At 45.7% G+C, this 12,814-nt stretch overlaps 1 protein-coding gene across 1 annotated transcript in view; it reads left to right on the top strand.

Moving 5' to 3' along the window:
• Window positions 1-12,493, top strand: part of PtA15_1A189 (uncharacterized protein) — a gene marked incomplete at both ends in the record, with an annotated part of 49,020 nt that extends 36,527 nt beyond the window's left edge. Inside the window, 3 exons of the mRNA XM_053165189.1 lie at window positions 11,020-11,110; window positions 11,171-12,354; window positions 12,454-12,493. Coding sequence (XP_053016406.1) covers window positions 11,020-11,110; window positions 11,171-12,354; window positions 12,454-12,493 — 1,315 coding nt within the window. The remainder of the gene's footprint in view (window positions 1-11,019; window positions 11,111-11,170; window positions 12,355-12,453) is intronic.
• Window positions 12,494-12,814: the final 321 nt, after the last annotated feature.

Below are 12,814 nucleotides of genomic sequence, written 5' to 3'. Positions count from 1 at the left end.
AGGTCAAAAGGAATTATTCCAGCGGAGGCAGAGGAGACTAGAAGTAAGTCCTCCCAATGTTGGCATCTCCAGGGTAGCTACCACCGCTTTTCAAAACCCTACTCCATGCCTTACTCGTGAGCACCGCGGCGGCCTTTGGTTCTTTTCCCTTCCTGGTTTTTTTTTTCTGGATCTTCCTAGGCGCGGATTTCTTTTTCAACTTCGACGAAAGGCGCGTAGCAGTCTAGGGATAGACTGCATTTGGGGAGGAGATGTGGTGTGCTATTCGGTAAATACAGTGTCAAGATCAAAATTGGCAAGGGTGCGCGGATTGGCGCGCAGGGTTTCTTTTCTTCTATGTAGTGTGGCAGCTTTTCTTTATTTTCTTTCCTTCTCTTCTTTGTTGCTTTCCTTTCTACACTTGTCTGTTGATTCTGTTTCTTATCTGCGCGTGTTGGAAGGTTTGGCTATGTGGTGGGTTGGTTTTGTCTGAGTTTTGGTTTTGTTTTGGTTTTTTGTTCTTTTTGTTTGTTTCTTTTTTTTTCTTTTGTGTTTGTTGCGCGCGTGGGTGTATGTTGAAGGTCCCGCTGCGTGCTGCGCCCGGAGTCTAAGTTCTGTCCAAACTTAGATGATGGGACGGCATGGGAGACACTCTGAACCATATTTTTTTCCCATCAAAATTTTATTAATCACGGTTACTCATTGCTGTCTTGAGCATTTTTCTGAGCTTTATCTGTCCCGAAGATCTGGGATATCATCTTATCACGCACATGGCGTTCTCTGTCGATCCCCCTCACTCTGACCCCGCCTTCCGGCGCCCCTTGACGATCTTCTCTTCGCGAATCTTCCTCATCTTTCTCAGCTCCCTTCCCCTTCCTCTTCAATAAATACAACCCTGCGGACGCGCGCTCAACGCCGTCGTAAATCAAACACCCCCTTACCTCATCGCTAACAGATCCTCCCTTTCTTTTGCGACCAGCCCCGGAGGGCATTTCCCAACCTTTCCCCTCCAACAACTGCCGCCGGCCTGCACCGGACGGAGTTCCACACCGGTGTGGTGGACAATCTGGTACACGCGGAGGAATCAAGTTTTTTGCCGCGCATGGCGCGCGCCGGAGGACGTCAGGATTCAAGACATCAAGGCATAAAGTTCCCAGCCCTCAAGGCTTCCTCAAGATTCAATGGCGCGGCGTGGCGCGCATCCTCAAGACGTTTCAGGTTTTTCTTTTCCCTTCTTTTCTCTCCTTTTTTGATGGTTTTGTTTTCCCTTCTTTTCTTTTCATCATGTTTGTTATTTTCTTCTTTCACTCTGCGCGCGTTGGACAGGTTTTTGATGAGGAGGGTTGGTCTTGGTTTTGTTGTGTTGTGTTTTGTGCTTTCTTTTGTTTCTTGTCTTGTTGTAGCGCGCGTGTGCGCGCTAGGTTGTGATGAGATGTCTGCTACATGTCACCAACTCCAAGGTTGGAGTTCAGTTCGAACTCAGGCTTTGGAGCAGCATGGACTCACTCTGAACCATAAAATTCCCAGTTATCCATCAACATTCTAAGTTTAAGTCTTGGCAATTGTCTGCCCGCAAGTCTGAAGTCTTTAAGTTCTTTACCCCGCAAAACACCGATCTCCTCCACCTTACTGGTTTAGATCACAACCCCGCCGGCAGTATCCCCGGCTTTCTCTCAAAAAAATAAAACAAAAACCCCGCCGACGCTGAGGGACTCCTGTCCGTACAAGCGGAGGCAGTCGTGTGAGGGGATGGGTGCTGTTTAGGCTGCCCTCGTGGCTGGGTGGTCCGTGGTGATGAGCGCTGAAAATGGGGGGGATCAGGGATAGCTATTGGGTTTTGGGTGGTTTTGAGAAGTTCGCCGGGGTTTTGGATCCTCGGCGGCGGTTGTTTTGTTTGAGGGGAAGGGAGATGTGATCTTAAGGAAGAGGAAGGAAAAAGATCCGGAAAACTCTGATGAAGGATGATCGGCGGGCGGAGCCCGTAAGTTGAAACTCTGAAGATAGGATCTATAAGCTCAGTGATGGTCCGTATTCTGGGGATCAGAATGCCATGCCTCTCCCATCATCCAAGTTCGGCGAACTTGGACTCCGGGAGAGCCACATGTCACATAGATTTCATCATATCCTCCGCGCGCTACTCGCGCACACACACACAACAGACAACAGAAGAAGGAGAAAAGAAGACACAACACAAAGAAATGAGGAAATCAGAATGAGATGAGACAGAAGGAGAAGAAACAGAGAAAAGAAAGGGAAAGAGAACAGAGGAGAAAGAAACACTCAAGACAGACAAAAATCAAACAGGAGAGAAGGAGCCAGAAAGCAAAAACAGGGAATAAACCCACAGCAGATGCTGTGTTAGGACCAAGAAAGATGAGACAGGGACGGAGACTGAGAAGAAGAGGGGGATTTTGAGGATGAAGGAAAAAAGGGGGAATGGAAAGGAAAGAGGAGATGGAAAGGTGGAAAGGAGGAAGAAGGAAGAAGGGCAGAAAGATCTTGAAGGAGGTTGGAAGATGAGGGGAAAAGAGGGACCTTGATGATCTCGCTGGCGGCGGTGTTGCTCCTGACTAGCTGGCCACGAGAGGGGCCACCACAACGCGCATCTACAGCCGTCGTAAAATCAACTCCCCCCCCACGCTTACACGAATCTCTCAGCGCTCACTCACTGTCAGCCTGCGTGATGCCAAGGACAATAATCCTTCTAGCTACACGAGCTGCAAAGTGAAATACTAGAGTTTTAAGGACTCTGGGGATGATATCCAAGGCTTTGGAGAGGTTGTGTGGCGTGAAAAAATAGAGAAATAGTAGTTTAATTATATTAATAAAATTAATATAATTAAAATAAGAGGGGCCTGCAAGCAGGGGTGGTTTAGATCCCTCTAAGGTATCGTGCAAAAGCAGAAGATTTAGGTACCTGTTAGTACTGGGGCCTGCAAGCAGGGGTGGTTTAGATCCCAGCAAGAATGAAGCGGAGAATCTCAAGAGAAAGGGGTTAAACTTACTAGAATTAAGCCCTTAAAGTCTTGAGGTTCTTCAGGGGAGAATCTGAGCAGATTCAGACGAAGGAATTGAGCTAAAGTCAGCAACTAAGGATCTTACCAGGCAGAGAACAGGTGTTGAGCACGTGTTGGAAGCGGGTAATGATCAGAGTAGGTGTAATAGCATGAGGGAGGGTCTTTGGAGCGCACAGAGGGCCCTTTAAATAGTCATGAAAGCCCTCAGGGAGCGCTCAGGGAGCCATATAGCTGCTGGCCAACTTGTGGGCGTAATTCTGGCTCAATTTGGCGGTTGGCCAACTTGTGGGCGTGATTTTAGACCAATTTGGCAACGCTACAGGAGGACTATTCCTTTTTGGGGCGTGCAAATGGCTGCAAAAGTAATATTTGGCCGTATCAGGACTAGTCTAAAACACTTCTAACTAGTAGGGGTTGTTACGTGTGTCCTATCTTCTAGATTGGGCCACTTATGATGCTCCTGTATCATAATTAGTCTGAAACACATGGTAATTGTTTCAGGCTAATTTACAGGTTACATAATAGTAATTACTGTTTGGGACATGCAGACTGTCACGTGTGGCCAATTGTTCTGCTTTGGTCTACATAATGACATCACATGTACCAATTGGTTGGTACTTCGACTTATCTTTGTGCGTCAAGAATGTTTTATTTACATCATTACATATGTAATGGAACATTCTAGGCGCTCATGGGCCTCAGAAGGTGTCATATCTTCATAATATGGCGTGATCACGGCCTTTTTGGGTGTCTGTGGCGCTTACAAGCATATGTACATGAGCATATAAGCATGAGCGCTACCTTATCCGTGGTAACTGGGTATATTTTCATGTGTAATTTACACAGGGAAGGAGTAAGAGTTTAGGGTACGTTGCAGTGAGGTACCCTAGTTTATTTTAGGCGTGGATTAGGAATCTGAAGTAATATTCTACAATTTACATATGTAAGAGTGCGTAATAATGTCTCTTTCATAGGTAATATTTATACTTTTTATAGTGTTACATATGTAGGAGATTAGTAATAATGTCTTTAACATATGTAACAATTTTATTATTTTTCTGTGATATTATGTCACGGTGGCTCTGACATAGTAGCCAGCTGACACTCACGGCCAATCACCCGGAGGGCATACGCATCCTATTCTCAGTTTTCTTTTTTTCCCCTCCCCGAACTTCTGCCGGCCTAGCACCGGCCAGAGTTCCACACCGGGTGAGTTGAATAGTCCTCAGAAAAATTGGGTGCATTCACATCTTGGGTTCTTACGGCTTGCTCAGCAGCCCATCAAGCATTGTCCGCATGGTATGCCACCATCTCATCTTCAGCTTCCTTTTTCTTGGCGAGTTGGTATTGCCTCTGTAGCCGAGTTTCTCGCGCGGGAAGTCGGGAAGAGCGGTGGAACTTGTGTCTGTCGGATACCATGGCCGAGGCAAGGTTGAAGCACAAGTAAGAAGAAGAAAACAAAAGGCCCAATGACAAAGTCCAAGTTACGTGTTACCTTGAGTTACAAATTGTGTATGTATATACAAGGGAATATGTACATATTTACATAAACTTGCACAGGTTTGGAGTTCCAGTTGCGGTGCAGACATGATCAGGCCACACAGAAATAGAGTCAAGGGGGGCAGCTGAGATTTGGCAGGCGAACTCTGTGTCAGGTTGTGGTCCTGCTACTCTTAGCTTTATCATACCTGCTGGTGTCACTCATTCATGACCTGTCATTTACAGGTCTTCCCCTCAATTAGGGATCTTCATGTGACACCAGTGGATGTTCATTGACCCACCTGCAGCTATTCATATCCAAGCGTCCTTAGTACAGTGGTTAGTACACTTGACATGGATATAAGAGACATGGGTTCAACTCCCATAGGACACATAATATTTTATGGAGTTTCACACTCTGTGCAGCTCAAGCGGCTCTAAGCTGCCCGCCAATTCGGAGAAGGGCGTCTAAAGGGTGCTTTCCCAAACATCTGGGAACTCACCCTTTAGATGTCAGCTCTCCACTATCATAGGTGTGAGGGCGTCACCTCAACCAAACTTAGTCAGTCCCTCTTCTGAGGGGCGGGCAGGGGCCCCTCTGTAAGGGTTCTGTGAACCCTCACTGGAAGGTACGGAGGGACGGAGGGCCAAAGGCCTGAAGTCTATAAAAAGAATGTGAATTTCTGAGATCGGCCGATGAAAGAAGGAAGAAGGGGAAGACCAGCTTGGGGGAGAAGAGAAGAGATGGGATCAAAACTATATAAAGCGGGAATACTATGTATAAGCATGGATAATAATGCTTCTATTACAACACAGCTTATGTAAGGGTGGAGCCTTGGTGAAACCCTTACACCCTCGCGCGAAGTGCGAGCCTCTAAAGGAGGGACTTGGGACTAAGCGGCAAAATTTGGCGTGAGTCCTGAGTACAGCTTTCACCCATTTGGCTGGTGTGAAAGTTTGGCACCACTTTTCTATAGCATCCTGGTGGCCAAATAGGCCGCCCAGGTGCCAAATTGAACGTCTGCATCTGGCCTTCAAGACTACATAGGCCACATGTTGATGCCTTGAATGACCTTAAAGCTACAAGGATGTAAAGTCATGGAATCAGGATTCCAGGATTGATCTTACACCATACTATTGGATAAGTACATGAAAGTTTCAATTACTTCTAATAAGTACATGAAGTATGTTTAGTGTTTGAATTGAACCCTGAACTACATTCGATATGCAGGCCACACATAAAATGTGTACAGGAGTTGAAAAAAACACACTCTGCTCGCTGGGACAAGCTCGGCATGGTTTTTGAAAGCATGTCCAGCAGCTCTACAAGGGGCTTGATGGATGGTGGATGGCTGGCTGCCTGCGCAAGAAGCTAGGCTTCAAGGCCATGCCACTCATGGGCCTATCCTGGCAGTGGTTGATGTGTAATAAAGGATTTAATGAAATTTGGGGGTTGGCCGAGCCTTGGGCCCGTCGGGATTCACTCCAAACCTCGCCGCTTGGGGGCAAGCCTCTCTGTGAGACAGAGACCCTGCGGGGCCCTCCTCCAGAGAGGCTTTGTTAAGCTCGCACCTCAACCAGTGGCGCCCCGGTTCATGACAGGGGGCGTCACAATGACTGTGTGTCCTCATGAGCCCCAGTGGCGCCAATGTGGCGCCTGCACTGCTGGTGCGCCGGCTGGGCGCCCCGACTCTGCCCCGCTGTGTAGCAAATGAAATGCGCGAGGCGAGCGGAGTGGGTGGCGCGGCATGTAGCAACCATTGTGGCAGGCCTTTGTAGTAGGGGCAACCCGCTGCCTTGGAGCATAGTGACTGGTACAGCCAGTACTCAACCCTCCATGTTACACACAACATACAGCATGGAGGGCGACGCCACCACCACGCTGCTGCCTCGCGACTGCCCGTACAGTTCTTGTAGGCATACATACCCAAAAACTCAAGGTGGGTGAGTTGGTTGGGGTATATAAACCTGGGGTTTAGATTTTTCTTACCCCAGGAGGTTCTCTGCCACTGCACTTCCAGCTGGCAGCTTGTCCTCAACCCCTCCGCTGTTGCACTTGCACAGTTTGAGGGTTAATTCTTGATGACCCCCCTTTGCAATTGCCTCAAATTCGGGGCGCTGGGGGTTATCTGCCCAATACTTGCAACCTCTCTAGAAGAGGATGGGTATTGGTTCTGGTGTTGTTGTTTGACTTTCTTTTTTTTCTTGTTATTATTTTGTAGGGGAAACCCTTGATTCTTGTTTTTGTGATTATCTGTCTTTAATAAACTTAGATCTGATCAACTTGGGGCATGTTGATTAAGCATAATAAATAAGGGAAAAACATCACATGCATAGTGCACAAAATGAAAGGAGTGACATGAATGTGAAATAAAAAATAAAAATGAGATTGAAGACAAGTAAAATTGCTAAAAATAAGCCAAAGAAGAAAACTTTAGATCTGCAAAGGATAGTTTGGATAAAAAGTGACCTTGTTCATTCTTTCATTGAACTTTTCTCTTGGAAGCCTTTCTTGGAATAACTTCTCATAATGCTTGATGATGATATTAAAAGATTTGGGGATGTTTTGAATGAGAGCTATATATGCATGTTTATATCCGTCTTCCTCCCCCCAATAAAAAATTTTCATACAGGAGTAGCACCACCTTGAAATAAAATATTTGCACTTTTGGATGGATTTTTGAACTGATTCATTTTCTTTAATTTCTTCAAGCCATGGCTCTAGATCCTTGTCAAAACAATCTCCTATTTCTTCTGCCTCTTGTTCATTTACAGAAAAGAGTGAAACCTGCCTGTTTTCATTGCTATCCACCAGAAAATCAGGTATCCAGGGTAAATCATCCAAGAGGCTTTGATATTCTCTAGCCCTGACATATATTGAGTGATATATGCTAGATAGAAGCAAAACACAATTCTCAATTACACACATGTCAATAAAAAATTGGTCCCCTTGATTTTCTCTTTCAATGGTAGTTTTGATTTGTTGGTTATAACGCAGGATGAAACTGATCATGTCATAGACAAGCTTAGTTGAAATAAGAGATCTTGCTTCTATTTGCCACCAGACTGCATTGTGTACATTTATCCATCCTTTTAAATAAACAATAGATTCTTTCATGAAATCTATCACTATTTTTTCTGATATTTTGTCCATGGATTTTGGTGCTGCCAATCCAAGGAACCAGTCACATAAGTATTGAATGTCATCAGGTTCTTCTTTTTGAGCCTCTTGAGAATAAGCTATGATTTGAGACTTTAAATAATCAAATTCAATTTGTATCCATGCATCCTTGTTTAAAACTGTACATTTGTAAGTAAAGAAGAGAATCATTGAAATATGTCATCTATAATTTTTTGGATTTCCCCTTAGTTTCTATTTAATTTGACTAACCTTTCAAAAGATCTGCCACCTTTTCTGTTGCAGGTCCTTCAAGAAGACTCAGTTTAACATTGAAGTTCATGTAAAGCTTGCATACATCTAATCTGGGTTGAAGGAATCTGTTGTAGGCATATGTGGATATTATTTTTGAGCCGCCCTCATTGTTTAAGAAATTGGAGAGACTCTTCTTAGTGATAATTTGATGCTTTTGCAAGTCAATGAAGAAATCAATCATGAAATTACTTCCTTTTCTGACAAATGAGATTGATTCCTCTTCATCAATAGGCTCTAGAAACTCCCACAAATTGTTGATATCTGCTACCAAATTTAGCCAATTTGTCTCCATTTTCTCCTTGATTGATGCAGCAGGATTTCTGTTCACTTCAATTTTCTTTTCCTTTGATTGACATGGCTTACCTCTGAACTCATCAATTCTGTTTTGAAACAAATTTTCAAGTGCTTTATTTATCTCTTTCATATCCCGTTTAATTACATGGAGTTCAGCCTTATGTAGGTGCAACTTTGAGACACTAGATTTCCAGATATGAAAATTTTTCAAGGTTCTTGTGTAACATTCCTTTGTGCCTTTTTCCAATTCTCTGTCAGATGTTACACTAGGTTTTCTTGATTTTTTTGCACTGGTAGCTGCAGTATGAATAACTGAGCAGATGAATCAGCAGGATAAAAAAAGAAGATTCAGACCAATCATTTTATTTTGACCTACAAAATAAATAATAGTAATAGGGTTAGTCTTACCTTCAAGGGATGATGGCTGTGTATTGCTTGCAATAAAATCATCTTTTTTTCCTCCACCTATGTGTAAAACTTCATTTATATTTCCCCTGGTGTTTATGGTGCTATCTGAAATGGATGATTCTGTGGCATGGTCTGTTCTATCAATTACCAAATCCTTTAGTGGCTCAACTGCTTGAAATCCAAAAATCTGGAAGGTGCATATTATAAAAGTAATTAGTAGACAAGAGTTGGGCATATTTTGTGGATCAGTGGTCTTTTGTCCTGAAGCAAGCTCAAAAACAATTTGCAACCACCTTTATATATTAGTAGGAACCCTTTTTTTTCCACAGAAGGGGATGACAGTTTTATGTACATACTATTAGGTTTAGGTGCTTGTGCACCAGCAGTGGGAAAAGCCTTCCAAGATTGGATACAGTGAAAAATTTGTGTATAGTTTCAGACATGCTTGACTCAAAAAGTGACATTAATATAAATGAGCACATCTATGCACAGTAAACTTTCTCTTACAATGTTTCAGTGTTGCAGCAGTCTCAAGCAGCAGCTGAGTACACAAGTTTCAAAATTATGCAGATTCTTGAGTGAACAGTATGTATTGGAGGTCTTCATTTTGGCTAAAGCTGTTAATTTAGAAAGATAGGCTAAGTCTTGCTTGCTGGTCAAAATTGTTTGCAGAATTTTTTTACCTGTAAACAAGGTTTACAGTGTCCTTCCAAATCATACAATTCAGGATACAGGAAGTCATCCGTTTGATTAATTGATGTCAAATCTGGGATACTTGCAGATGCTGATTTACAAACAAAAAGTCTAGAGTTTTGCAGGGAAATCCAGCTTTTGGAGCTGTACATCCAAGTATATTAAAGCTTGAGAATCATGGAAAAAAAAATCAAGGGTTCCCCCTACAAAATACCAAAATCACAAAAAAAAAATGCCAGGGATTCCCCTTTACAAAAAATCATAAGAAAAAGGCCAGGGTTTTCCCCACATAAAATACATGGCACAACAAAGTCACATTACAACAATTTATTCAAAAAAGCAACCCGCAACCTGCCACCTAATCCAGCAAGCTGAGATATCATGGCCCACTGTCCATCCCTGTCTAGCAGGGTCAAAAAACAAGTGGGAGGATGACCCCCAGCGGTTAAGCAAAGGGGGGCCAACAAATAATCCCTGCCAGACTGCACAAGTGCAACAGCGGACGGGGTGAGACAAAACCCCCGCTGGAAACGCAGCCGGGGGAGTCGCCTGGCCTTCATCCCCTAACTTAACAAAGTCCCTCTATTTGAGGGGGGACGCTGTCCCGCAGGGACCCTCCAAAGGAGGGACTTACACCCAATGTCCAAGTTTGGGCTGACAGAATCAGAATTATGTTGTTTTTCAAATGTTTCTGGCTTCACCCTTTCCCATTGGGCAGCAAAGGTTTGGGGGAACAAAAGATTCCCAAGATCAAGGAGAATCTCTCCAACTTTTTCTGAATTTTTTGAGGCCTTCAGAATCCCTCAGATCTATTTCTTGTGACTATCTGTGGTCTGCTTCATCCTATATTACAAAGTTCACACTGTACAGAATCCAAAACTCATGATGTTAGAGCATCCTTACCGGTCGAGCTATGTTGGCGCGAGTTTTGACTCGCAGCTGTTGCAAACTAACTTAGCGACAGCGATTCAGCCGTATCGGTTCTGCTTGTGCGGGGTGGAGCTGAGTGGTGGGCGCGGGAAATGGCAGTTAGCTTCGAGCTAACCGTCACTAAATGTAGTGACGGTTAGCTGAAATTCAAGCTTCTCACTAATTTAGCTTGGGCTTAGCTACACCCGGTGTGGTTGAGATTGGTGGCTAAACTAGCTAGTTTTGAGCTAAACTAGTCACTGGTAAGGATGCTCTTACAAGGGACATGGCACATCAAGAAGACAGGTTGGGGATAGGTGGGTATAGTACATGGATATATAAGACTTTGGTCATCATGGAAATCCAAACAATAATGAAATTGGACAGGAAATGGATGGGTGAGGGCAGTTTTAAAAAAGTCCCCACCAAAAAACCAAATGCTGTCAGCCTGTAAGTCCGTTTAGTGCGTAAGTCCCTCCCTCCGGTCGGCGCAATGCGACCAGTGTTTTACCACTCCACCTGTAGGAGGGTGAGACTTAGTTAAGTTAGCTTCATCCCCCACTCCAGAGGCTCCTTATATACTCAACACCCGCACTCACACCACCATTTGTGTCTACGCCTAAATAGGCCTCGATGCGCAAAACTCGGTCGCTACCTTGTTGAAAATGCCACGCCGCACCGCCCTTGGTTGTTATGTTGTTGCAAGTGCCACATCATCGCCAACCGTAGCCAGCCAGTTGCCAGGGGCTCACCAGCCACTAACCCAAAGCTAACACGCCCAAACCTCCAACCATCCTTCCCTCCCAGCCTCTTCACTCATCCCATCACAGCGCAACAAAAACACAAGATCTTATTCACGGGCTCGTGGGACAAGACCATCAAAACATGGGACGTCGAGGTGAGCATTGTATATGCTTTTTTTTTTTGATACAGCTGATTTGTATTTGTTTCCTGAAAGACCCAAGTCTTATTATCAACCTCTACCGGCCACGTTGACTTCGTCAAGTCAATCCATATCATCCCTAATCTGGGTCTTTTGGTGTCCGGCTCGACAGACCGGGACATCCGACTGTGGGACTTCAAGCAGTCGATCGAGTCATTTGACTGTAGCGAGATTGAGGCGCAATGTCACGCGCGAAGGCGGGCGAAGATCGAGGCAAATCGGTCAAAAACGGAGCAGGAGATCGCGGCTGAAGATGCCATAGAAGACGCCCCGGCGGGTCTCCCAAACTTCAACTCTCCATCCTTGAGCACTCGGTCCACGGGGCCGGACGCCCTCTATCCTCCGATGGTGTGTCGCGGGACCCTCAAATCACACACCCGGCCGATTGACTCTCTGAACTCATACCCGACCGTCTGTCCAACAGAGGAAGAGGCGTACTCCAGCAGGAAGAGCGGCACCTTGCCCCATCTGCTCGTGTCTGCCAATTCGATGGGCGCCCTCAAAGTCTGGCTCATCCCCTCGAACGTACAGACCGCCAAAGCCACCATCGACTCCACCTTCTGGCCCCACAAGACGAGCATCAATGATATCAAGATCGGCTGTGATCTGCGGCACGACATCGACCACCAGACCAGTGCGCAACTCTGGACGGCCTCTGCCGACAACGCCGTCCTCCATTCTGCCCTTGACCTCCTGCCCTCGTCCACCCAGCGGATCGTCAACATCCTTCGCATCGAGCAGCCTTACTTCGTCCGCTGCGTCCTCAACCTCCCCCTGTTCTTCGCCCAGACAGTCCACGCTGAGACGGCCGTTCCGAACTGGTTGATCACTGGCAGCACGGACGAAGATATCCGGATCTACAACCTCGAAGCTATCGAGCATCAGGAACAGGCCGTCTCGTCCAGCCGTCCGCTGCACAAACCAGCGCCTTCGGCCACATTGAAGACAGTCTCTAATGGCTGGTTCGGCGCCCTCAAAGGTCATTGGCACGAGGTCAACTGCTTGAGAATCTGGATCGACTCCCAGACGCACAAGCCCTGGCTCGTCAGCTCGGGCTTAGACGGGACCCTGCGCAAATGGGAACTGACAATTCTCCAGCGACGCTTCGCCCCTCACATTGGCACCCACTCTATCCCGAGTCATGCCGAGCCTGCATCTCACACGAAAAAAGAACCCCAGTTCGAGCTGACTGCCGAAGAGTAAGCGATTTCTTCTTAATAGTGTGTATGCGTGCGTTGAAAATTAATGACCTAATTCTCCGTTCCTTGTACTCTTACGCTGGTTGAAAACTTTGGTAGGGAAGCCGAACTAGCTGAAATCATGGACGAGATGAACTGACCCCGACACCCAGTCTAAAACTTCTGTTTACATACAGAGCTCCTAAAGAGGACACAACATTGCACCAATATTTTTTGTTTGTGTGCCCAGAAAGTCTGCGGTGTTTTTCTCACCGGTTCCTGAGTACGCCCATCTAGAACAGCGTATGTGTAGTGGTAACTGTAAGTGTGGCAGATAAGCGGCTCGAGAAGATTTGCGCAGACATCCAAATTCTTTCCATGATCTATGTTATGATTCTCCCCCGGCCGTGGCCCCATTACTACCCGAAGCCAATGGTCACGAGGCCATCCAATCCACAGACATGAGATGGCCTACCCGTCG

This window comes from Puccinia triticina, chromosome 1A (genome assembly GCF_026914185.1).
Source record: "Puccinia triticina chromosome 1A, complete sequence".
Taxonomy (NCBI): domain Eukaryota; kingdom Fungi; phylum Basidiomycota; class Pucciniomycetes; order Pucciniales; family Pucciniaceae; genus Puccinia; species Puccinia triticina.
This window is presented reverse-complemented; position numbering and strand designations above follow the sequence as displayed.